The sequence below is a fragment of the Acipenser ruthenus genome, chromosome 6, assembly GCF_902713425.1.
Source record: "Acipenser ruthenus chromosome 6, fAciRut3.2 maternal haplotype, whole genome shotgun sequence".
In the NCBI taxonomy this organism is placed as follows: Eukaryota; Metazoa; Chordata; class Actinopteri; order Acipenseriformes; family Acipenseridae; genus Acipenser; species Acipenser ruthenus.
In genome coordinates, this window is record NC_081194.1 from 59982998 (window position 1) to 60010597 (window position 27600).

The window sequence follows — 27600 nt, forward strand, 5'->3', positions numbered from 1 at the left end:
ACGATTGGCTATTTCAAATTAGGAGAAAAACGGGTAAAATCAATTGGCGACTAAAAAAAAAAAAAAAAAAAAAAGTCAGCAGACCAAAAAGTGCCTTTCTAAAAGTACAGAAATGAAGCAGCAAGGTCGGTGCCCTTCTGAGCTCTACAGGTTTTAAAACTATTCACCTTAGCTGTTACAGATTAAAACAAATATATACAAATAAAGTGAAGCCTTAAACCACAATAAGTGATTATATTAAGAAGCAACACATATCATCTTCATATTTTAAAAGTTTTAAATTCTTCCAAACCCTGTGAGCAATGCTAGAAAAGGACATTCTTTGTAAACTGGGCCTTCCAAAACCCCTAAAGCATCAAACTATTCAAATCTGCTCTCATTCCACTTGTGTGTTAAATTACAGTACTTTGAAGGACATGTCATTTGGGAAATTATTAAAGCTATAAATTAATACGTTTCACAAGCAAGGGTGTTATCAGTCATTGTTGTTTAGATAACAAATTGTTCTTTTGACATAAAAAAAAATGCATTTGGAAGACTTAGCGAGTTAAAACTTATTCTACATATTTTAAACAGGAAAACAAATATGGACTTATGTAGACAGTAGCATATTAAATACTGTGCAAAATTCAATAGTATTTTGTTAATAAACAAATCCTCTTTTGTTGGAGGTGAATCTAAAAACATGTAGGCAACATCCTTCTTTATACATTAAAACAAACAAAAAAAATCACTAAGTGGGCACAAGAGGTTTCTTTACCACATTTAAGACCAACATTTGAACTGTAAACCATTTGAAACTTGTAAAGGACTAATGTGAGTTAATCTCCCAGGTAACATTCTTTTTTTCGTCCTAGAGTCAATACTGCAAGTAATCTGTAGGAACTGTTCCCCACTCCTCACTTATGGCAAAGGGGTTTAACTCTGTGCCAAAAAGAAAAAAAACAAACAAAAAAAACATGCCCTGAATTTAAAATGCTGCTCGCCATTGCACACAAGCAGGGTGGATTGGAAACAGACAGCCAGTTGAACCTTAATTTTGCAGAGCTGGGTCATGCGGTTAGTTACAGTAGCTCCTCAATTTCACCACTCAGTGTTCTTGTCGACCTGCGACTCACAGTCATTCATCAACAGCACATGAAGACTCATCTGTCAGACTGAACCGATGCGGTCAACTGGATTGCTTGGGTATTAAAAGTCCTGACTGAAGCAGTTTACAACTTAACTGTAAAACTCCCCGTAGATCTTTGAAATAACTATGCATGTTGTAAATCTGTCAGATATCTAGGCACTTTGAATGCGGCATCATATGTCATATTTCACAGGCTGACTAGTATTCTTTTCTTTGCTGTTTGTTTTTTTTTTTTTTACTTTTCACGACACAACAGCTGAACTGGGTAGATGCTGGATCTGAGTAAGCTTTTGTTGAACTAAATAAAAAAAAATAAAGGTTGCGTCACAGAGATGTAATTGCCCACAGAAGTAAAAAAAAAATTAAAAAAAAAGGTCAGTCTGGAACCAACTCCCCAGTAATGTTGTTGAAGCTGACATCCAGGGATCACTCAAGAAGCTGCTTGATGAGATTCTGGGATCAATAAGCTACTAACAACCAAACGAGCAAGATGGGCTGAATGGCCTCCTCTCGTTTGTAAACTTTCTAATGTTCTTATGAGACAGTAAAACCAGATTTCTAGCATAAACGCATGCAGACATGCGATGCGATACCAACCATCACTACAAAAAAATAAAATATAGAAAATACTTAGTCAGAACTAAAGGACTGAAATGTAAACTAATTCACTGTACTTTGCTGTTTTTTTTTTTTTTTTTTTTTAAATAAGCTGTTGGCACACAAAATGCAAAGCTCTTCCGGAACTCTCTAGTCATTTGCAAGTTTCTATCTTCCAATATGGCTCTGTAATAAAATTGCAGGGAAGTATGACAAAGCAGCATTCAAAAATCACAGTTCATTATTGCAGAGAGGCAACATAATGTCATTGAGTGATACAGTTGTCTCCCATGTCCTGAGCATAGCGGTCTGATACTACAGTCCTCAATTCATCAACGTCCTTTCGTAACTGACACACTACAGAAAGCTTGGTGACGAGACTATCTTCACTGTTAATGTTTTCAGTCTCTTCACTGGAACAGGTCATGGCTGTTAAAAAAGAAGAATAAACAAATAAGGGGCAATATATATATATATATATATATATATATATATATATATATATATATATATATATATATATATATATATATAATTTTAGAATGTGGTCACTATACAGGCCCATGAGTTTCTGTAAAATGCTATGGTATCATACAATACAATATTTTATAACAGTTGACAAAGTAATATAGCATATGTGTGATATTAAAGGACATCACAGAGTTAAATACAAAAAATAATAAAATGAATGACCTCATGGCCTCATGGAAGGGCTATTAGCCTCTGTCTACTTCTAAAGCAGTATGGCTGATTTTGGAGGGTGGGGGGAGGGGGGTTGTACTGAGGATTTGAGGTATTTCTTTACTGAGCTCAGAGAAGTGCATTAATGGTCAAAGCTGTTAATGATGCGAATTGCACGTACAGTTGGACTATTTTAAGTGAAATGGGTAGCTGTGGTAGCTGTGTATATAAAGAGGTTAATTTGATCAATGTATGCTATGCCAGGATTTCTTTTTTAAATGTCATTTTACTGCAGTGAGGAAATAAAAAGGTGACAATAATGCAACCAAGAAAGATTTCCCACTGCTGCAAAACAAAATACAAAGGTGACTTAGAGGTGGCCTAGAAGTTGAACTCAGCAAAACCTGTCTAATGTATGGGGGGTTGATTTTAAGTTTTGTGATAATATTGAAAGATACTGGACACTTTGCTTTAAAATGTTTGTCTAATTGTATTACTAGGTTTCATTATAATACTTAAATTGTAAAACTGAAATAGTAAATATCTGACGATTTGCAGAAAGAAATGTAATGTAACAATGACTTTTAAAACCTACTTTCTCATCAGTGCTGCTTTATATTCATTCTGCTTGATGTATAAAAAGGCTGTGGGCCCTCTCAGAGGATGCTGCCTTAATTCTCACACCAGGAATAGGAGGAGTTAGGAGTTAGGAGTACTTACACTTTATTCCCAGCAGCAGAGCAAGGTTGGGCTCCTTGCCCTGGGCTCTCTGGGTGAGAATGCTGCACAGGGCCTTGAGGTCTAACAGGCATTGGGACATCTCCTTCAGGAGCTGCTCAACAAGAGGCTTCTCAATGCACGACTGCCGTTTCTCCTCATTGAAAAGCTGAAGCTGCTCTTTCAGCCTACAGTTCTCCTCCAGCAGTCTCTGGTTCTTTTGGAGAATAACAAAAATGTTATTATTATAACCCTGGTTCCCTGAAATAGAAATGTAACCATTACCTCATGGGTATTAATCCTTTGATACCGTCTAACCTGAATAGATATTCCAAAGCTGCACGTAGTGCCAGTGACACAGTCGCGCCCCGCCCTCAAGGGCATAAAAGAGACACTCAAAAAGTCATTAAGGCGTTCGATCCCGGGGAAGGGGCAGCAGAGCTGCTGGCTTCGCACGGAGCACAGGGCTGCTGAAGGACTAACAAACAACCATGGATATAACACTATGTGTCACTTATCTGTTCGTAGATCTCTCTCTCTCTCTCTGTCAGGTCGGTGAAAGGAAAAATGATGAAGTTTTGAGTGTCAGCAGTCTCTTTTATGCCCTTGGGGGCGAGGCGTGACTGTGTCACTGGCACTACGTACAGCTTTGGAATATCTATTTAGGATTAATACCCATGAGGTAATGGTTACATTTCGTACTTGAAAGGGAACAAATCTCAGTTAGCTGTGTACCTTCTGTTTTAATGCAATATCATACAGTTAACCCATTCACATGTACAGTAAATTCTCCATCTGATCTTGTATGATCCGGACAGGTCACCCAAACATTTTTCACCAGTATCAACTCTGGTGGGAATAATTTAACGCAACAATTTACAGAAAAAACATACCATACTAAACAATATCTTATTCAAATCACTTAATGCATATTTTAGAAACAGAAAAGGGAATCGTACAGTGCTTTCAGGAAGTAATTCAGCTGCTTCTGGACAAGAACAGCCACCACTTTGAGGGACAAAAAGTTGTCAAAGTCAAAGTGATCCAGGTTTATAATTACTACTTCCAACTATATCTAGTTCCTCTCTTGAGAGTCTAAGATGGTGTGCACAATTATACTGTACAGTATGTTTAGTAGCAGATGCTGCAACAGACCAAACAAGAGATCTGGATGATTAGTTTTTAAGTAAAATAGTTTCTAATCCGTACATAATAGCATTTCAGTGGGTTTAACTTTAATTAGTCAAGATGACAAATGGAAAATTACTTTTGGTGTCAAACTGAACTGCAGAAGAAATGGGCAATAAAAGGTCCCATTAAATATTAAGCAAATATTAGAGGAAAGTAAATTCAGCGTGTGCTTGACTTTTGTCTGCAGTCTTACCATTTAGGAAATGTGCATATCTCAACACAGTAGTTTTCAATTACACTAAACTACTGGAAATTGTGAAATGTCAAAATACTCATTCCTTTGAGTCTGGAGTCTTATTTTTTTGTATTTATTGTTCATAGTTCTAAACATTGAAATGAAGCAGGAAATAGAACAGTTTAACAATTTGTTTTGCAGGCATGTTGTGTTCAGTAGTGGCAATACGTTGTTTAATACAATTGACCGCTAAGGCCAAAGGTTTTGCATCACCTAGAATTTTATGATTGACAATTTAAAAATAAATAACTACATGAGCATAATTTTGATCTTTTATCTAACATGTTGTCAAAGAAACTACAAAATGATATTGTTAAAAGTCTACTGGAAGAAATAATAGTAGTACTGCATTTCAAAATGTCACATTTTTCAATTTTTTCATCAAGTATATGGAAAACTACAGAGCAGTATGTAATTCAACATGTTAACGTAACATTATTCAGCAGGTTTCATTCGATTTTATGAAGAAAAATGTGTTAATACTATAAATTTGGGCCACAGTAGATTAACAAAAACACATTAGCTGTCTATAATTGTTTTTATAATATTTCTCCCTTAACAGCAATAGTTTTATTGCTCTAAATAAAAGGTAGATCTTAATATCACTGCCCTATAATGTATAAATCTTTTTCTACTGGAATTTATTGTGTTCAGTGGCATAAAAAGGTGGTCAATCAGTCATAGTTTTAATGACAGGTTGCTGCATTTCAGCGCTAAAAGAATCAAACAGCCTACCTCTTGCAAAGTTTTAGCCAGCCACTGCAGGTCTTGTTCTTTTTCAACTGCCTGCTTTCTGAGCTCCTGGGAGATGGATTCTTCCTGCGCCAACTTCTGCTCTGCAGTCTAAAACAAAATGCATGCAAGGGTTTTAAAAGGACAGCACAGCAGAGTGTTGGAACTTTTACCTGCCTTTTGCAGTCTATTTTAAGTATGATGGTGGTATCCTGCTGCCCTTCAGTTGTACCCTATCAATCAATGTCCTACTGACCCATTTGCTGATTCACTGTACAAACAATACTGCTTAATTTATAAGTGAACCATAAGATGCTTTCAGTTTATCTGGAATTTAGGTTTGAAAAATATATAATTAAAAAAAAAAAGATTTTCTTTTCAGACATATAGGAAGATCTTGCAAAGAAGCAATAATGAAAGGCTGAGCTAAGTGAACATCCTTACTTGCAATTTTGCTGTCAATTTCCCAATTTGTCTCTTTTGGTTGTCTAAGATCTGGAAATAAGACAAAAACTAAATTAATTAAAAAGTACTTTGATTCCTCCCTGGAGCATCATAATGATGTATTATAATTATTCTGTTCAGAACTTCTCAGATTAATGGTAATGAGAGAAAGTAGAAATCCTTTTAGTAAGAAATTGTGCCTTAGCTATTATACAAGATCCAATTAATACATCATTTGATGGTAATTACTTATTGCAGAAAATAATACAACCCCCCCTCCCCCCAAAAGGATTTGGTTTTTGTCAGCTTTAAAATACTGTATGTCCTGAGGAAGAGCTGAAGTCTTTTTAAAACAGTACCAAAAAGCATTAGAAATGTAATAGATACAGATCACTACATGCAGATAGTTCATTAGAAAACAGCTGCTGAACTCTAACAGTGTGATATATTCCAGTGACAGTTTTATTCCACCTCAACAAATCATTACTAGCTCTGACAATGACATCTATTTGGTTCTAAAGGCATTCTGAACGATATTTTGATGGAAATAAGGAAAGTGAACTGACACATCATTATTCATATGAACTGCCATGGTATTAAGACAAGCTGAACTTTAGGCAAACCATAGATGTCACAAGTTCAGGTACAACTTCAGCGCATACTAAAATTGGAATCTAAATCCCATCCCTGCTGTAGTTCTCAACCTAATCATAAAATATTTTACATCAGTAGTTATCAACTTCAGTCCTTGGGTAGTCCAAGTTAAAATACCAGATACAAAAAAAAAAAAAGTGAAGAATATCGTGATCTGGAATAGGCAATTCGGTGTAATAAAAGAAATACAGGAAAAGTGGTAAATGTGCCATGACTTTTGGATGAACGTGCATCGCGTGAAAATGTTCCGGTTCTCATACAGATCACAGGCCGTTCCCTGGGACAATGCTGTCGATCTACCTGATTATTTCGCTTGTTGTACTGCTGGAGGCGATCATTTTCACACTCCAGCTGCTTCATGTTCAACATGGGGAGTCTGGCACCATCTTCAAGGCACTGCTCCACTTTCTGCTGCAAGCTAGAAATATGGGGAAGACCAGCCATTATAAAAAATATATGCATAAACAAATACAAAAAAATGTCACTCTCTTTTGCTCCAGAGAACTTAAAGATGTAACCCTGTAAAAAGACGATCACAGTCCAGTCTAGTGTCTCGTCTCGTCTGCATAACTGATACCACTCTGTGTTTAAGATGTCAGAACTAGAGGTGCACCCTCAGTGGTTAAACATTTTAAGTTCTGTTAAAAAAGCTATCAACCTGGACTCCAGCAACTGCAGCCATTTACGCGTCAGTTGTTTACACAGTGTAAACAGTCCTTTACAGTGGACACTGCAGCACAGGCATTGACATACATTTTACCCTTATGGTTGCATGTGCGTATAGCTGAATGCTCCTCTGAAGTTCACTTGTGTCGGACCATTTCCAATTTGCATCAGTAGTGATTTTTTTTTTTAAAATTTTAAATTCATATCTAAGGTATAATATCTTTAAAAGTTACTTGATGTGATACTGAATTAGGCCTTGGTAATGAAAAAAGAAAAAGGATGGTAAAGCCAATTAAGTAGAAAATCTCTCCTCAAAATGCCTATGGGAAATAATTAGGAAAAAATGTCCTTGATATTGGTTTACACAACCCTTAACTCTCATAATTCTGAAAACACAGTCCTTTATAAAATATGTAGGGAAGTAGGAGCAAAAAACAAGATGTTTTTCCATACCAGTTAATGAGAACCACTGCTGTCCAAGGAGGATAATAGAAACTACTGAGACTCAAAAAAAAGAAAAAAGTCCCAACATTTTCTTTGAACGACAAGGAGAAAAGCTTTCGTCTATCTCTCTCTCTCGATCGATATTTATATAGATATATATTTATTAATTTAAACACTGTGCTCATGTAGTCAGATGAAAGCATCCACAGTTCACAAATCTGACACAGAAGTATCTGAAGTTTCTACACTGCTACTGGTTACTTGCAAGAAATTCATCTCAAAATGATTGAAACCTTGTTTCCACGACTACTATTTCTGATTACTGTGTCAGCATGGTACTTAAAAACAGCACAGTAATGGAAGCATGCCAGTCCCCACGAAATATATCAATCTGTGTAGATAACAGAAATGACGCAATACTGGGTATTATAACTTCGACCTATGTGGTAGTAGAAAAGAAATGTACCGTACGCAATGTCAACTACAACACGTTGGTTAAATTATTATTTTAAGCATACACTGCTTAAAAATGCAGCCCAACTTAAATTATTCACGTAAGCAAAAAAAAAAAATGATGTCATAAAAATATCCAGTTACAAAATTCAGTCAAACTTGAATTTGTTACTAAACAAAAAAAAGGGTGCAGTAATCAATTCCGATTCAAAATGCCGCCGAATACATCCACAACCAATGTAGATTAAGCAAGATAAACAAAAATTACAAAAGGTCATTTTGAAGTACATTGTGTAATAACAACAACAACAACAACAACAACTTAAAACCATCAATGTTATTTAGGATTCAGCCTATTTTATTTATTTATTTTTAAAGCATCAGAATAATATTCTACTCACAGTTAATCGTTGGATTTAACGTAGCATCAAGTCTGTTCTGCTGCACACAACTCGCTAACTTTACATTTTCATAATCGCAAGTGTCTGAGCTATGTAATAAGAAATGGAGATTTTTATTAGATTGTTTATTTATTTATTGACCGAGTCCCCTATTTTTGGTAATGAATCACAGAATTGTTACGATCTGTCCAAGTTACGTGAAACTAGGAACGGTATTGTTTTCAATGAATTTTTAAGAAATGGTCTGTGTATTTTGTCATCGTGGGTTAACAGATCAATTATTACACGGGTAAAAAAAAAAAAAAGTGTTTGTTCTGCTGTGGTATTTTGCATGTGTTTATGAAACAGCAGCTACAATACCAGCCTTTTACGTCTGTAGGGTTATTCAAAATAAAATTGGCCTCAATTAGTATTAGTGTAAGTGTGCGCATTTTAACTACATTTTTTATTTAGACAAACAACCAGGATTTTATTGTGCCAAGTATAGGTGGTTAAAGGGTCTATGGTGTGATGTCTTCTGTGTGAATTTTTCTTTTTTTTAATTGCGAAAATAAAGTATCAGTGAACAACTCTTTTTTTACCTGTGAAAATAACGAAAATTGTGCGAGTATGCAATTGTTTTAAAAAGAGGAAGAAAAGAAAAATCACTGCTGAAGCGACACTGTAAAGAGCAGTGCTGTACAAGCATTTAGCTCACAGCGGCCGTGCTCCACAGAGCCCCTCTCAATGCCTGACGACACTCAATCTCAACGCGTCCTTCACTCAAGCTTCACGGACCATTCCTGCAATGTCCACGTGGTGCTCACTCTATGGTAACGCAGGATTCCTGCGTGAATCGTGTTACAATCACGTTGCATATACTGTACTCTACTGGAGGGTCATATTTGGATATTGTGATGTTATTTGCATAGATTCTGATATTCACAATCATAACACAATGGTTTGCAAGGTGCAATACTGTATATACAATAAATAAATAAAATAGAAAAATAAATATGGAACCTTCCTTCTATGATAGTGTGACTAAGGCTACGTACACACAGGCTAAATGCAGCTGTGAGGTCACCTTTTGATCTTAATACGGTTTGTATACACACACAGTACGGTTACAAAGGGCAGCAACAACCGCACTAGTTAATCCTTTTCAGAGCAAGTATCGAATGAGGTTATTAATTCAGTTTGGTTAGTTAATGCGCACTAACTGTGTGTGTGTGTATTACAACCACACTAACACACCTGCAGTTGGTGCTCAGTGGATTTCTGAACAACTAATGATGTCATTGTTTCAGACATTTCCGTGTGATAAACATGGCTAAAATATATATATATATATATATATATATATATATATATATATATATATATATATATATGCCTGATGAGCCAAGTTGATTTTATAATATTGATGAATAGTAAATTCATAACAATGGTAAATAGTGCATACATATACTTTATTTAATCAATGTACAGTTTAATATTTTGTTGCAAGAAAAGGAGGCTGTGTGGTCCAGTGGTTAAAGCAAAGGGCTTGTAACCAGAAGGTCCCCGGTTCAAATCCCACCTCAGCCACTGACGCATTGTGTGACCCTGAGCAAGTCACTTCACCTCCTTGTGCTCCGTCTTTCGGGTGAGATGTAATTGTAAGTGACTCTGCAGCTGATGCATAGTTCACACACCCGAGTCTCTGTAAGTCGCCTTGGATAAAGGCGTCTGCTAAATAAACACAGAATAAAGAAAAAAAAATAGTATTTTTGGTTTTGCAACTTAAATAAAACAATATGGGCCAATTCTTATCCCCAAACGCCACAGTGCGACCACAACTGTTTTTTCCACCGGTACCGAACGCCTCATTAGTGCGTTTTGGCACTCCAGGAAATGTCTCCGTAAATGACAGATGCATATACGACTCCTTAGACATGAGTACATTTTTAATCCAGTCATTTAAAAACCACTGAAGTCATTCCCACCAGCCTTCTGGTCGGATGATCACCCAAATGTTTCGATCTACCGTCATGGTACTGCAGATCATCACCACTGTATTTAGCAGTGCAGAAAAAGCTAAACGGTTTTGCAGAAAAGAGCATAGCTGTGCTGGACGAGCTCTCGATCGATTACGTACAGTACTTTCTTCCAAAAGCATAAGCAAAAACACAGCCTCCGTGTTGTCACACAAAACCTCACGATTGGCATGTAATGATGGCCCGAGTTCAGTGGTTTGTTTAAACAGGGAGTGCACTCACTTCAGTAATGAAAGGGGTGTGTGTGTGTGTGCGTGTGTGTGTGTGTGCGTGTGTGTGTACAACACACAACCGCAGCGAGTGTCGTTTGTAAATACAGTTGTTGCGGCAACTGCAGTGTGTGTGTACAAAAAAAGAACTGGCCAATAAAAAAATGAAGAAAAAAAAAATACCTGTAATACTAAAAACACAAAAATCAGCTGATTTCCTATTACTGTATGCAACTGTGCACAGCAATTAAAACCGACAGAAATTATTTTCCCAATTTTGAACCGATAGCCTCTATCCAATTCTACAGGCCAGCGACACAGAGGTCAAGTCACCAAAAATCACAAACAGTGAGTCAGATTGGACTCAAACCCATGATTTACTTGCTTTCCAGTCATAAAACAGCACATCCCTACTTTTCAAAACAAATCCTCTCATTTAATTTAACAAACAATTATATATACAGTGGTTTGCAGAAGTATTCACCCCCCTGCAAAGTTTTCACATTTTGTTGGCACCTGAGCGTACTCCACGACGCTTTCAAATTAGACTTTACATGTAGAATCTACACAAATTACTCCACATTGATAACGTTAAAAAATGCATATAGAATACAAATAAAGATTTACAGACAAAAACAGATTAATCTCAGCTGCATAAGTATTCAACCCCTTTGCTACTGCAGCCCTAAATCAGCTCAGGTGCAAATGATTTGTTTGAAAGGTGACAAAATTAGTGAAATAGTTTCAGCCTGTGTGTACTCAAAGTGGTTTACCTTGCCTCTCAGCAGCTTCAATTAACTACATTAGAACCTGCTTGGAGATAAAACCTGGACTGGATTGGCTCTCAAGGGCCAGAGTTGAGTACCACTGCCCTTGATAGTAGCTCATTTTACCAGTATGTAGCTAAGTCCAAACCTTGCTTATTTGACAAAGACTAGAAGCAACTCCCACTACTGAAAATTGCGAGGCATTTCAACACATTTTTGAGTCGCAACCAAGGCCCACATTTGCCTGGAAGTGTATACAATGAAAGCCTTACTCCTAGGCCGGCTGTAGCATAAGGAAAGCTGTACCTCTGCACAGCATCGATTAGCTCCTTCTCCTTTATCTTCTGGCGCTCAATGAAGTCCTCTTTCTCCTTGACCAGAGCTCGGTGTTCCGCTAGCCTCTCCTCCAGATCATGAACTGTCTCCTGCAGTTTGTGTGATGTCTCCTGAAGGACCTCCAGCTGTGGCATGAAAAACACCAACCTTTACCTCGAACATGCAAGCCATATCAAGAGATAATAAAATGGGGAAGAACAGGACCAGGCTTTCTTACTTCATTTAAAGATGCACAGGTGGGTTGTACAGATGGTTTCAATGAATTCGGAAAATGGTTTGTATAGGCCTAAATGTAATGTTTACTTCACACTATTAAAAACAAAAAAAAATACGGTGTAGTTTGGTAAGAAGTTTAGTGCAAATATGGCCGAAATGGGTTTTAACCAGCGGTCCAGATAAGCTGCGTACCTGCCGTTTTTACACATTAAACAAACCGAAATATGACATACGCATAGCAATTTTGCTGCACATCTTGTCTGCCTCCCCTCTCTCCCGCCTCCCCTAAAACTTCCACGAAACAACTACATCTCCCAGATTACAATGTTTTCAGTTACTAGGAAACTGCACACAAGAAAAAACAACCCAACAAACATTATCCAATCTCTTTGCAGCCAATCACTGTAAGAATAAGAACAATTCTAAGCTACACAGGTTGAAGCGTAAACACCCTAGTCCAGCTACAAATCCAACTGGAACCATCGTCAGGGGCAACCGCTAAAAAAAGGTGCCTATAATATTAAACAAACTGTTTTATAATGTATTAATGCATTTCCTTATTTTATTTATCTATATGGCTTTATTTGAAGTTTTAACATGTTCACTGAGTTTAAAAATGTAATGTTAAAATATAAGTAACGTAATTAATTTGCAGTCAGCGTGATACCTCGAAAAAAATGCGCTGAGCCGATAAATAACCTTGTAGAACACATGCATGGTTGTACAGCAGTTCAAAGTAACACTGCAGTTAAAATGGTTCTTTTTTAATGCCTTCCCCATTACCATTAAAGATTGTACAGTATTTATCAAGATTACTCATGACTTCAAGGCAATGTTGCATTTTACACCCTGAAAATACATGTTACTCTGTCAGTGTTAATTAGAGGGTAAGACCCAAAACCTTATCTGAAGTACTGGTTCTAACTGGTGCAAGTACAGTTCTGTACTCCCTGAACAAATCACTGCCTAGGATGTGCTGACCTCTGGTGGTATATCAGTGTACTACAACTCCAGTTCCGGAGATGTTGCAGTAAATCATACATATAAAATCACATGACTTTTAAAAGATGGCAAGACAACAGTAACTGAAAAACAAAAAGTAGACGCACACCCAAGCAGCATATCCGAGGTGCCGGACAACGGAGCAAAGCTTAAATCAACGAAGAAAAGAAAAAAAACATTAAAAAAAATGGGACATAGAACCAGACAGTATACCATATCCATACAATGTTCATTTCTGTCCATTTTTTTTTTGTCAGGTCATGTGTTACCCCCCATGTTTACAATCAGTCTGGCAACACATCCTCCAGCAATAATGAGTGTTGTTAGATATTACTCAGTGCAACAGGAAGACTGCTGTACCTGCTGAGCTTGGGTTTGTATGTCATCAAGAGAAGGGAGGTCTGCAAGGTACTTCTCAAGCGTCTCTATTCTTTGCTGTCTCTCCTGGTTTTGTTCAGATTCTTTCTGATATTTCTTCTTAACACTGCTAATATATTTCTCTCTGGCTGTCATCTACAAAACAAAAACAAAACAAAACAAAAAAACATGTGAAAAACATTAACAAAAATGGAACCACCTTCCCCACCAGACACTGTTCACAATGCAGAAGAAACGCACGACATGACCGATGATTAAAGTAAAGCAGTTTGACATTTGTTTACCAATTCAGCTGGTCCTGAATTGTGGTGCAAACGGCAAGCTTATTTCATTAGACTGTAACAACATTCAGTTTAATCCTCTTCTCTCTGCAATTAAAAGATACACTAACTAATAACTATGGATTGCCTTCTAAACTCTGAATACAAAATGTCAATAACATGTCAAATATAGTGGCACTGCAATACTACTCATTTGTATTGCAAGCACAATATTTAGGACCACTTGTACAGTAAACACTGAAGTATGCAGATCCCTTCTCCTTTTATTCCAGCTACTTGAACAACAGCAAGGCAAAGTAACCTGGGTTAATCACAGGCCTTTGGGTATGAATTAAAGACGCAGATGCTGCTTACTTTATAAGTAGGGGTCTACTTAAATCTCGGTAAATTTACATATTTTTCACGGGTATGTTGCGGAATAAAATTAGGATTTCGCGGACATGTTTAAACATTAAATAAACCTAAGTAGACAGTATTTCAGAACACTATAAAGCCTAAAAATAGTGGTACTTGCTTCCTTACTAAAACAGTGCTGTCATTTGTTAAAGGCGAGTATGCAGCATCCCCCTGCAGTTGACTTGCCCATACATTGAGACTGCACGTCTGCATCCACTGAATTGGTTGGAAGTTAAGGCAAAGCTTTAAGTTATACAGATGTGGAAATCGATTAGAAACAGCCCCAAAACTCGGTTACACAAGGGCATCTGGCATACTTTAATAAAGTCAATGTATGCAGCACGTTCGTTGTCATGTTATTTGTCCCATCCAATAATTTATTTTATTAGTACCGAGTCAAAACAAAGAAGACGTGGCTATTCGGGTCTAAAATTCCAATTGTAAGCAGCAGGTTGAAGCGAGGTGGCTGTGCTGGATCGTTTTAGTACTGATTTAACTTGCAGACAGGAATACTTCTTATCTGGGCTGACTTTCCAGTTTGGTTTCTGAAAGCTGTTTATTTTATGTTCTGTTCAGCAGCCTCTGTAGTAGCCTTTTGTTTAATGTGTGATTCTGAAGCTAAATAGCGATCGATTGTATTTTCTCCAAATACACATTAAGATATGGAAAACAATTACCTCAGTCTGCATGTAGTTTATTTGGGAAATATCTTGAAACGATCATCAGCCGAAATATACTTTGCTTTCTTTGTCGTCCATTTCTACTATTTTACCTCCAATGCTGACAACTAGATTTTAGCAACCTAAATCAAAACAATGCAGCACCAACATTGTCCCGCCCCCTCCTGCACAGTACAGATCACATAAAAGCAGTAAAGACGCACTGATAGGCTGATTAAAACTTTGTCATTTGAATAGTAAACAAGAACATTAACTGCTTTGGAGAATTTATTTTGTAAATGTTACTTGTGGACATTTTTTGTTTGTTTTTTTGCTTAAGTGCAATGCACACGGGATGGCGAAGGAATCAAAAAGGGCTATCTACAGAAGGAAGACACGTAGTTTGCATCACTTGCGTTGTGCAGTAGTTCATTTAAACAAGTTTTCTTTTTTTTTTCCTCTCCGTACTTGTTTGTATGCATTTGCCCCTAAGAGGTGAATTTCACGGTGACCCCTCAATTTCACGATTTCCGCGAAATCGCAATTTAGGTAGGTCCCTATTTATAAGATACAGCAATCAATAAAACCACCTCTACTTTAGAAAACAAGGAAATCAATCGTGTCAAAGTAACAAAATCAATGCCTACCTTCTCTTCCAATTTCTTTATCTCTTCTGTGTACTTGTGTGTGTTTTGCTTCAGGAAGTCATGGAGATGTAGAACCTGCAGCTCTGCTGCAGCCAGCTTGTGCGCCAGCTCTCCGTTCTCATAGTGGACAGCTTTTGATCTTCCTGAAAGCTGTGCCTGCAAGGGAGATTTGTCATACTGCGATTCCTGTGGGGAGGTGGTGGGGAAACATTAGATAGAAAGGTCTTTTTACGCTGCTAGAATACAGATGGTTCGAAGCACAATTCATGTCCTGTAACTTATTTCTGAACACAAAGGTAAGTAATTAAAAAGTTAAAAAAACAGGCACAAAAACAAAGACATTACTGATTGTTCATTTGGAACTTTTTGGAAATGTTTGATCAAAACATTTTAGCTTGTCCTTTTTTCCCCTTTTTTAAATGATGGCATATTCACTTGTACACAAAATCTTCAAATACAAAATAACCTTCCTTCTAGGGCTGTATTCATCAGTTAAATTAATAAATCAAAAGGCATCAGGGGTGGTACATTGCACTGCACAGTGTGTAACTGCATGAAGTGGCCAAAGGAAACAGTCTAATATAGGACAATATTCATCTGGATCACCACTCGACTCTATACATTTCAACAAATCATAACACATTCCAATTAAAGGTATTAAATACCTTCAGTACGTACGGATCCTCGTAATTCCCATGTGGACGCCGGATTACTTGTTCCACCTGCAGCTCATTTTCTGCCATCCTCTGATGCAGCTGGGCAATCTGCTGCTTCTGCCTGCAAATGTCCAAGCCAGATTTTAGAAACCAAGCCTACTTGGAATACTGGTTCATAATATGATCAGCCGCCAAAAGGTAAGCTAAAAAGTTAAGCAAACAAAAGGCATTTATACTTGGCAGAAATCACTGAATTAAACGTTGGTGGGTTCAAACCCCTGCTTTGATACATTCAGAAGGACAAGAAAGATCTGTTACATTATTTTTCATGGACCTATTTTTAAAGCATCCTCCTGATGAATCTTAGCAAGTATGGAACGGAACATGGAGGCCCCTCAATTCTGAGACTGTTCTGCAGGTACCATGAGAATGCACGCAATGACTGGTAGCAACGGCAACAAAACATCCATTTAACCACCAAAGTCTCTTAAGAGTGGCCCAAATCTTTTGTAAAAAGCTGAAAGTATAAGATATATATATTGTTAAACTATTTATTTTCTAAAAGGGATATGGAAATGCTGCCGTTCAGGGAGAAGGAGCAGAGCAATCAGAATGGCAAGTTTTGAATTGATTTGAATACTTTTGCTTTTTTTCACTACTTTAATTAAATCATTGGTGTCCGATTCAGCAATATCTCATGTACACGTCTGTATGCCAAAAGGCCAACATTTACACTGTTGTGCAAATTCTGGTGAGGCGGTAAATAAGTGCAAGGTATTTATATAATTAATGCTGGAACAAATATTCAAACGAATATTTTTATATATATACTTCAAAAGAAACATCACTATTATAACACATTTATTTAAAAAATAAAAATAAATAAGGTATATAAATGATGGACATTGACAAAATGTTTTTGGTTTCTTTTTAATCACTCTATCATTCATCCTTGACCATGACACGCTTGAGTGACTATGACTGAAGCATATGCAATTAATCACCTAATTAGTGAGACAGCTGATTGGACACTGGATATGGAGTGATTTCAGCTGTTGAATTGCAAGCTTGAATAAAAGCAATAAAAGAAAATCACAGAAAAAAAACAATATGCCCCATCTGTCAAGAGAGCAGTGACTTCGTGCAATCGGCATGTTGGAGGCTGGACTAGGGCAGTACTGTGGATCGCCGTCTTGGGTGCTCACATCCAGCAATTTCAAACCTGGCGAGATGGTATAATCAGACACACTCTGTCAATAACAGGCCACGAATTGGGAGACCAAGAGTCACAACACCTGCCCAGGATCGACAGATCATTTTGCAGCATCTTCGTGATGTCAATTGTTAAACAACACAATAAAAAGTCACTGCACCTGCTCTAAAACAGAGTTTGTCATTTTTCGATCACATTTAGTAAATTTTACCCAAATATAAGTGATGCGTTTCTTTTGATGCTCAAAATTAATTATATATATATATATATATATATATATATATATATATATATATATATATATATATATATATATATATATATATATATATTGGTTAAAACCTAATCATAGGAGGAACATATTAAACTATTGCCCTCACATCCTTACACCACGGTCAATAGTGTCCATCTGTCATGTGATTGGTTCATATCACTGTCAGTCCTGCCCCTTTTCAAAGGAATGCCTCTCTCCCCTGCACTCTTCACAAGAGAAAATGGATGAACAGCGATTTACACTGAACACAGAATTACAAACAACATACTACAAAAGAAAGATGCTCCAAACACTAAAATGGTGATTAAAACGTCACTGTCACCGTTCTCTTTCTGAAATTCAAACAAATTCAACTCGACAATGTAAACAAATATGATGGCTGGGATATAAACTGGATTATGCAGCAGTTGGCAAACTAAACACTTTGCTAACTATACGGTATGAACTTCAAAAACATTTATTTATTTATTTATGTATACTGTATCATCTATATTTAAACAAAACATATAAAGTCGTATTTACTTTTCAACCTTGCCTCACTTATATTACTGACTGATTCATATATTAAATATGTACTGCAGACATAGTGGAAAATTAAATGCCCCTCTGGAAGACTATTATTACCGTCAGGGTGCCTGCGGCTTCAGGTATTATAGCCCCAGTCGGTTACAATAGTCTTCCCTCGGGTTAATAAGTTTTCACGATAGCTCTCTTCTCCAGTCCATATAATATATATAAAACCCGCTTTATATCATGATTGCCGTGCAGGCATAATTTGTGATATAATATAAAAACTAACAAATTAAAGAGCTGTGTTTTAATACTGTACATTTAGTCGTTCTTTACATTTGCTATAAACAAATGCATATAGTTTACTACAGGACAAATACGTTTTGTATCATTAACTGGAACGAAACAGTGTGTGTCATCAATTAAAAAAGGCATGAATTGTCGACTGATGAGAGCTATCAATTAGGCGTTGCACTTGGTGTTTTTTTTTGTGTGAATAAGGCTGACTATGTTAAAGAAAAATTTGGCAACGTTGGCGTTTGTAACTGAACTGTATCCCGTTAAAACTGCCCATGCAGCATTTGACAGGCTGCACAAAATGTGAGTTTGTCAGCCGAGGTGATTATTGGTTGTTTGTTGCACTGGATATTAATTCTATCCTGTGGTGACTTACTAAAGCCCAGCCACGCAGCATTTGACAGGCTGCACAAAACAAACCAATAAGCGGGTTTGTGATTGGACATGGAGAGGTAATTTCTCAAAGAACCTATGGTGCATGGCGAGTGGTTTTTAAAAAAATCATGATAATAAAAACGGGGCATGATATTTAGTGAGGCAACATAAAATGGGTTTCTCTCTCTCACCCCATTCATCCGCAATTCAATTATCCACAGCTCCCTAACAGTCATCTATGAAATACACTATTATCAATGCAGACTTACAGTCCGCGGTGCGCACACACACACACACACACACACACACATAATGACGCATGCGTCAGTCTAAAACCTGTGGAGCTGATGTGAAGACAGCAGTGCTACAGAAAGGACGATTCATTTCTTCGTATGAGCAGCAGAAGGATACCAATTCTGTAAAACTAGTTCTCCTGAGGCAGTTACTTTGTGAATCCCAGCAAACATATTTTGCCTCACTGAAACAAAAGACTATGATGGACTTTATCAAGGTTCAAAAGAACGATTTGCAGCAGTGAATTGTTTAAAAAAAGCTGTTAAGAAAAAAAAAAAAAAAAAACACTTCTGTTAGTACGTATTTTGTTGAAACGTAAGAAGAGTTAGTATTACACAGCAGGCTTGTTTATTTAGTGTTAAAGTAAAAAAAAAAAAATAGATAAATAAATAAAATAAAACTAGCAACACTTAGCTACCATGCGTGGAATAAATCAGCGATAATATCTTGTGACATTTCTTATTACCATCATAAAATGTCTTATGAGCATTGCAGTATTCAATTTTATTTTGTATTATTTATTTAACAAAAAAGGCTAGGAAAACAGGGTTGGTGGTATATTGCATTTTGATTTTGCTAGGAGTAACACTGTCAAGGTAAACTCATTTTAAAACAATCTTCTGTCTTTGTAATATATTGTATTGCATACATTTCCTGTAAACACCAATTTGGTTTACATTATTTATCCATTCTAGTCACACACAACAACACCTCATATATATGTTAATTACACTCATCCGTGAGTGTGAAAGGTAGCTATGATTTGTCCACATACAGCAGACTGCCAGAATGCAGACAGAGGCAGCTCACTGTGTAATCCTCTGGCTCCATCAGTCCTGCCTTGTTTAGCAACTAGGTAAACGGTTAAAATAGAATACACGCGATCTTATCCTTTGACAGGACACATCAAATGTTTAATGCTTATGCCTTTTGACATGTATATTGTCCTTTAATCCGGAGTAGCACATAAAAAGTTGGTATGTACATACAAGGTTTTGCCAATCTAGGCCACTTGTTGGACAAATATAAACCTAATGTTCAGATCTCTAAGTTGTGCCTTTCACAATGTCTATCAGATCCACTTCATGACATTATAGCCTGCAATAAATTTAGTCTATATAAAATTAGAATGTTTCATCAGATACACAGATCTTGATTTGATTCCAATTCCATTTTTACTTTACAACATAGCATTCAGACTATTCAGGAATGAATTACTTTACTTTGAGTAAAGTGATATAATCAAATTGTGAAATGTAAAATACCAAACAAACAAACAAACAAACAAACAAACAAACAAACAAAGTCTGCTGGAGGACCTCTGGAGCGCCTTTACAGTCGAATTGAATTTCAATTGTCCGATAGTTTATTCCTAATTTGGACGAAGCACCCAAAGAAAACAAACAGCAGAAGCTGATTCTGGAGCTATGCAAGGCTTCATTTTTGTCAAACAAAGAAGTGCTTCTGTGTGCGTAATGAAGTTCAGTGCAATTCTAAATACCACAGCAGCAAGCCTTGCAAAAACAAACAGTGATTTGTATGTTTCTAAATCTAAATTGTGATCTAAGATTTTTTTAAATGAGCTCTCATTATGGTTTCTTTATATGTATCTAATTTGATTGAACTACTTTACTTTGACTGTTATCTAAACAATCAAAACTGTTTTAAAATGAGACTCAGTAGCTCAGTGGAGCTCTCAATATGGTTTATTTTTTAAAATGTTGTCATCTCAAATAAAAACCTTTAAGAAGGGTTTCTTGCTGTCAAAAAGCAGTCTCTGTCTTTATTCCACAGGCGCGGAACTGTCTGGTGCTGATCAGGGTCTGCAAACTTTTTTCTAAAAATGTAACGTTTAAGAAGCATATTTTTCTTTTTCGTTTAAAAAACAGTGATTCGACAAACGTGGATTGACATTTGATTTTGCAGTTTAAATACTGTGTATACAGCATTATAATAGGAATAAAACAATTTTTAATGGTTAGTTTTTTCCTCTAAATAACATGGCGAACATTACAAACGTTATTTCAAACTCGCTTGGAGTTTAATGTTTGAGTTCACTATCCTCCTAAATTGCTGACCACAACCCCCTTGTAAATGAGGCCACAGTCGCAATGGGTTAACTTCCTGCATAAATAATAAATACATAAATAATTAATCAATGACGTGTATCTTATAAATATAATGTACTCATTTGATGTTCATTCAATAAAAAAATATTGTATTAGAGTATTTCACTTGATGTCCATTTTTAACACCCCCCAATTAATTGCTAATCGCAGACTGAGCAGCATCTTCAAAACCTGTTCAGGACGGTGCATTAGCGCAAAGCACATTTCACAATTTAATTATATCACTTTAAATCAGAGACTGAAGAAGCTGTCTTCTATTTTCTTCTAAATCTTCTTTTTTGTTTCGTTCTTTGCTTGTTTGATATTTTCCATTTCGCAATTTGATCAAAATAATTTGCTCAAAGACCGAAATAACCTTTAATTTAGTTGTTTGTTAATTTGTAAATGCTCAAATCGCAAAATTATTATTATTGTCGATGATACCGAATCCTGACTGAGTGTAGCATATATAAAGTTTTTGCTCAAAAATGTTTAACATACCTTTGTCAAGGGAAAGTGTTTGAAAACAAACAGTGGAAGTATTTACAGGCTTTTATGCTATGCAACTACACTTCACTTAATATTTTATGTATTTGTTCTTTTACCCTACAAATGATTTTTTTTGTTTAAAAAGGCTTAAATAGATTATTAAAAACGGAGCAATTTGGGCCAACGGCTCCATCTAGTGTTCAAAACACGTATTGCAGTGTTTACCTCAAAACAGGTTTAAACTGCTCCATCGTTCAGTTTATTAAAGCCTATTTTACATCTGAAGGGTCACGCAAGCCACTCCTCTAGCTTTGATTGGAGCGTTTCAGATGATGACTTACCCACACAAAAATAAACTTGTGTTTGAATAAATACATCTTCACTTATAAAATATAACCACTTAACTGTAAAACAATAGCATGAAGTTCCAATAGCATAGCAACTGGAATAGACAGTACTCTTTCACTCGCTGACTTACAGCTAAAGTACCAACCAAGAAGTTCGAAATCAAATACTGCTTGAAGACTAACTTACAGCACCTGTTGGTGGTGAAGTCATTTCCTACATGAAGTCATATTTATCCTCTGGAAACAGCAGATATCTGTACAGCAGAGTATTGCCATAGGTCCGGACAACCAGCTCACCAATATGACCATTTTCTCAGTCCCTTTTGTGATCACAAGAATTCCACTATAATAGAACACAACAAGCTGCCTGGCTGCCTTACACATTACTCACCGATCAATCACCAACTCCTTCTGTCGCAGTTCGTCTTCCTTGATTTTCATTAGGGTGTTTACTTGATAAGGGGATCCACCACGAATCTGCAGACAGAACACACACATTATTTACAAAAGGGAACTGAGAAAAGTGCCTGACATTTATAAGGTGGTCTCAGCCGAGTACCGCAGAGAGCTATCAGAATTCTATTAAGTTCATTTATAGAGTTCAGAAAGACATTATGGTGTCACCTGTGATGTCATAGTCAAGACGTTAACAAATGGAAATAGGCTAAAATGCTTCAAAAGACATACAGTCTGTTTTACTGCTGGGGCTAGTTTCAGTTTGGTGAGCTGTCTTTCTGTTACATAATCAGCAGTTAAACAGTAATATCCAAGTTAGTTTATTTGTTTGTAAAAAGTTTTTTTTTTTCTTATCAGATGTAAAATGACCTCATTTTAAATTTAAAGGCTTTCTAAAATAGCAACATTATTTTCCACTTCCCCTGTCCAAGTTTTCCTACTGCCAAGCTAAAAATACTTTCCTAATAAAGCCCCAGATATCAGCGGCACACTTAAACATGGTGTTGAATACCTCGACCTGGCTTTCTCTTGCTAGGCTCTCATGATGACAGAGACCAGGTGCTCCAACTAAGCTATGATAGCAGCTATCCTCCTTACTGAGACTATTTGTACACAGTTATTGTACTTATTTATTTAAAACTAAACCTGCAGTATGCACCTCAGATTTTGAAAAAATACAGTCAAACCTGCTCATGCGACCACCTGGTCTAAGCGACCACTTTAAATTCCTCCCAATGATATTTGTGCTTTTATTTAACTGTATTAAGTGACCAGCTGTCTAATGTGACCAGTGACCACAATTCTCTTAACCAGCAATGGACTCAAACCTGTATTAAGCACCCTTACACAGGGCTATTGTTATAAGAAAAATATGGTTTTAAATGGTACGTCCTAAATTCAAAGGAATACGGTAACCATTTTAGCGCTGTATTGTAAAGAGAGAGAATGTGGAGGAACAAAAGGTCCTCCCTAGATGACAGAATTAAAGTTATTAAACTTGTACAGACAGTAAGTGCCAGAAAAACTGCTGAAAAATTCGGCACTAGAAAGCATTTTGAAACGGAAAGACCTAGGGCTTGAAGTTTTAGGTTTTTATTTTTTTTGTTCACACGACCGTGTTTTGAGCCGATTCAATATCTTAATTAATCTGTTAATTACTAAACAAAGTCGCTTATTTTTACCTTGATGTCCTGATTGACTTGCTGATTCTGTTTCATCTTCTTCATTAGTCGAACACAAGAGCAAGCAATGACATTAATCACTTCCCCCAAATGCTACTTTAACTTGCATTTCATTCTCGCACTTGCCTGGGAACTAGGTAGCTTCCAATGTGTCAGTTTTGTGTTGTGTTATTCATTCCCGCTAATTTAACAGAATGTTCTCATAATTAGGATGTAGCGGCTTAAGACTTAAAGGCAAACCGTTAAAAGGAAAATAAACATCGAAAAATTCAAGCCATACTTAGAAGAGTATGAAAAAAATGTGCACGGTAATCGAAAAATATCTTATGCTTATGCTGGCGTTGGTTTCAGGATGCAATGAATCAACACGTACCTAAAAGGCAGACACAGGTATTGAAATTCGGAAAGGATTTAAAACATTTTGTGTGACCTGAGACAGGCAAGCATTCATTACTTCACAAAATAATTTGTTTTGTAAATTATCTAAATGAATGTTATTAAATATTACATCTTCTGGCTTTTATAGTGTATGTAAGACATACAATATTACTGGAAAGCATGTCAGAGACAAATAGAAAATTCGTAAATGATGGTCCCTCTTTTAAAGAGACCACCTGTGCTAAGAGGCCACTATTAGACTGTCCTTTGAGTGGTCTCTTAATACAGGTTTGACTGTATACATTAGTTGGATTATGCATTTTTGGGCCTGACAGCAAACTGTTGTGAAGGTTCCATTGTGTTAGTGTCCCAGCAGGGTGCTGCCTAAAGGACTTTAGCATGGTAGCCCTTCCACTAACTGGGTCCTTGGAAAAGATCTCTGTTGTGCAGGCGTATGTGCAAACATTTCTGTGTGCGAATATCAGGGACTGGCACGATAGCTCGACCTTTGCTGTTGATTTATGGATGTCAGAAATATGAGAGATCCTACAAGGTAAAAATATTTCGATTTTGTGTACTGCTAAGAGATACCACACTCTCGCTAGTCAAATACATTTAGTTTCTATGTGATTGTACCAGAATTAGTACAATTACATGGTTTCAAAAGAATGACTGAGTGCTTATTTCTTATGGAAAATCTTTCCAACTTTTAAGTCCATTGTAAGAGATGCATCATCTATTATTCCTTTCCGCTGCAAGGGAGTGTAGGGTTTTTTAGATCTTAAAACAGTTTAGATCTTAATAAGGTAAGTGATTCACTAAAAATAGTAAGAAATAGAAATTCACCGATTAAAATAATTACATTCAAATACAACCTTCTTATTTTATTTCTTGATTCATATCATACTACTGGGATGGCATGTTGATGCGGGTTCCTCTTACAACTGCCCAAAGCGAAAAAGGGCCAAAACGTAGTGCTGACCAATAGTACCAGTCCAGGGAAAACCTTAACATGCTGAACTCTCCTATGATCTCTGCATGAATCCTGTTTAAAATTAAGGATTTACATAGCTCGTCTCCCTCTCACAAAAAAACAACAACTTTGTTTTACAAAATCCACATTACTGTGTTTTATCATCATCAACTAGCTACTAAACTAATTAGGATATTCTACCATAGAAGTTCCTACCATTTTAAAATCTTCTTTAGGGCATTTAAAAGCAGTTTATCCTTGGGTTGAGCCAAAAAAAAACCCAACAAAGTAATTTACAAAATTATATCACTGATTGTTGCATCATGTTTAATTATTACATCATTGGTGATTTAATTATAATACTGGTACAAATTGCACGTGTTTCTAAGTTGTACTTCTTAGTGCATTTAGCATAATCAATATATGTCCAAGGGTAAGGGTAAACAGCAAAGTTTAGTTTACTTCAGTAAAGTGTACACATGTACAAATATTTAAAAGACATGAATCCTGAATACTTCATACCAAAGCTGCTCTTTGAGCCTGTGACGCAGTCGTGACCCCGCCCCTGAGGGATCAAAATCTCAGCGTAATTTTTGCTTCAAGCCGGTAGAAAATGGGCCAGGCCCAGCTTTTCCGCATCATGTACCCTGTATAGGGCATCCATCGTATGGGAAACAGCAGGGTGGTGGTTATGGGAGAGGCGGTTGGCTACTCATCAAAAATGGATTGCCTTGTTTCCCCTGCTGTAGGCCAGGGCACTTGCAAGGTTGCAGTGGCCCTCTTGATTAGCGGTATGAGCTCCACCGACAGGGAGAGCTTTACCGCTGGGGACATGCTGTCCGACTCGACTCAACTCCACATCCTCAGAGGCAGCGATGGACAGTATGTCCTCCTGTGGCCAATTTGTACTTGCAGACCTGTGGGGCACCGAGGGGGCAGGCGGGGCTGGTGGTGCCGAGTGTTCCTGCAGCAGCTCAGCGAGAATTGCTCCTTGGTGGGAAACAGCTGCCCAAATTTTCTCCATCTGCCCAGTCTGCCGATCACCTGGAATGGCAACTCCTCTTCGTATTTCACGGGGGAGGGGAAGGATAGGCAGAGCTCGAGGAAGATGAAGACGACTGTGTGGGCAACATTCCCGGTGCATTGTCTGGGGGAGAGTGCTGAGCAGGAGTAAGGGACGCCCAAAAGGGGCACAAAACTTGCAGAAGCTACGGTTAACTAGTGCCTCCTTGGCATGCTCTGGGTCCAGGCAGGAAGAGCACCTGTCATGCTTGTCCTCCGTAGGCAGATTGGCCTTGCATGTCTCACAGGGATGGAACCCGGGCACGATGCAAGGAGCAAGCAATGCAGTGTACAGTATACAGTTGCTGCCTCAATCTGCTTGTATATAAATCAAATCGGACGGGTCAAGACCTGAGGGGGACCGGTTAGGTGACCTCAGCACGGGGTCGGAACCGGTTCAGCACTGGTTCAGTGACCTCATTACCTGTTCGGTGGCTTTGGCACGGGGTCGGTACCGGTTTGGTTTCGGCAGCGGTTCAGTGACTTCGCTACTGGTTTGGTGGCTTCAACACCGGGTTGGTACCAGTTTGGAACCAGTTTGGTACCGGGTTGGGATCGGAAGCGGGTCAGTGACCTCGGTACTGGTTTGGTACGGGTTCACCGGTTCACAGTTACAGCGGGTGACAACATACAAGGTTGCCCACCTGTAAAAGCCACTGACAAAACCACTCAGTCAGTACCAACAGGAGACTGAGGAAAGCCTGCTTGTTAGGATAAACCAACAGCCTTCACAATGGTGATGCTAAAATAGTTGTTCACCAAAACGGCATTGAGGTACTGTGGTTGTATCTTGGTCCTGCACAATGCTGCCGAGTCCAACAGCTGCTCTTACTGTACGCGTGCTAAGCACCATGTTACAGATCGTCCTGCAAGTGATATCTGTAAAATAAATAAATAAATAAATAAATAAATAAATAAATAATAAATAAAACAAATGAGAATGTTTTCTCAACAAAACAGTAATTTCAACAAAAATATATAAAACGTCTTGTATTGGCCAACAATAAAACGGGAAGATAAGCTCCAGCCGGAGCTATGCAGCCTGGGGGAAAGTACTTTAGTTCCTGGGGCTAGTTTAGTGTTTGTAACCCGTAGTACCACTGACTAATGCCTTTATCTTCGAATCATCTATTTCCAAAATCACCAGTGTCAACAAGATATGCCAGTTTCACATACTATACACTGATCTCTGTAACACCTTACGTAATGCATACCGTGTCACTTCAAGTTAAGAAATACATAGTACCATAAAAAAATAAAAACAATTCCAGGTCATATAGATAAAGATCATCTTTTTTACTACTGGTCTCTCATCCGTCTTAAGACAAAGAAAAATAAGATTTCCCCCTTTGTTCAGGTCATTATACAGCCGGGTTTACTGAGGCGAGTATGGATTTAGTTTAACCTTAGGCGAAATATCTGGTACACAGCTTTCATACCAGCTGATAACACAGTCTCTATTCAGAAGCAACAAGTTGAAGTCATGGCTGCATCAAGAAAACATGCAGCTACATCACTGTTCTGCTGGAATCTAGGCAAATTCACCCTTGTCCACACAAAGACACGTAGCACTATTTTTAGGTACTGATCAAAGCAAAACACTTGGCTCTCACCCACTCTTTAGATAGATTAAAGTATGAGATGTAGCAGGGAAGGGACATAGGCTGTAAAAATTGTAATTGATAACTTTCCAGTGCAAGCGTCATTAAAGTCCAAAGCACATGTCCCAAA

General features: G+C 37.3%; 1 protein-coding gene across 2 annotated transcripts in view; it reads right to left on the reverse strand.

The window, feature by feature from the left end:
* Positions 1-1351: 1351 nt before the first annotated feature.
* The window catches only part of LOC117411360 (centrosomal protein of 85 kDa-like), a 72144-nt gene continuing 45895 nt past the window's right edge, over positions 1352-27600 (reverse strand). Inside the window, exons 4-13 of one of the 2 annotated variants that reach the window (XM_034018739.3) lie at positions 22211-22296; positions 15922-16033; positions 15257-15442; positions 13256-13408; positions 11648-11802; positions 6684-6801; positions 5730-5780; positions 5289-5396; positions 3131-3344; positions 1352-2158 (exon numbers count right to left, since the gene is read on the reverse strand). In XM_034018739.3, coding sequence (XP_033874630.2) covers positions 1995-2158; positions 3131-3344; positions 5289-5396; positions 5730-5780; positions 6684-6801; positions 11648-11802; positions 13256-13408; positions 15257-15442; positions 15922-16033; positions 22211-22296 — 1347 coding nt within the window. In that variant the 3' untranslated portion in view covers positions 1352-1994. The remainder of the gene's footprint in view (positions 2159-3130; positions 3345-5288; positions 5397-5729; positions 5781-6683; positions 6802-11647; positions 11803-13255; positions 13409-15256; positions 15443-15921; positions 16034-22210; positions 22297-27600) is intronic. The other variant, XM_059025604.1, reaches the window with a different exon arrangement.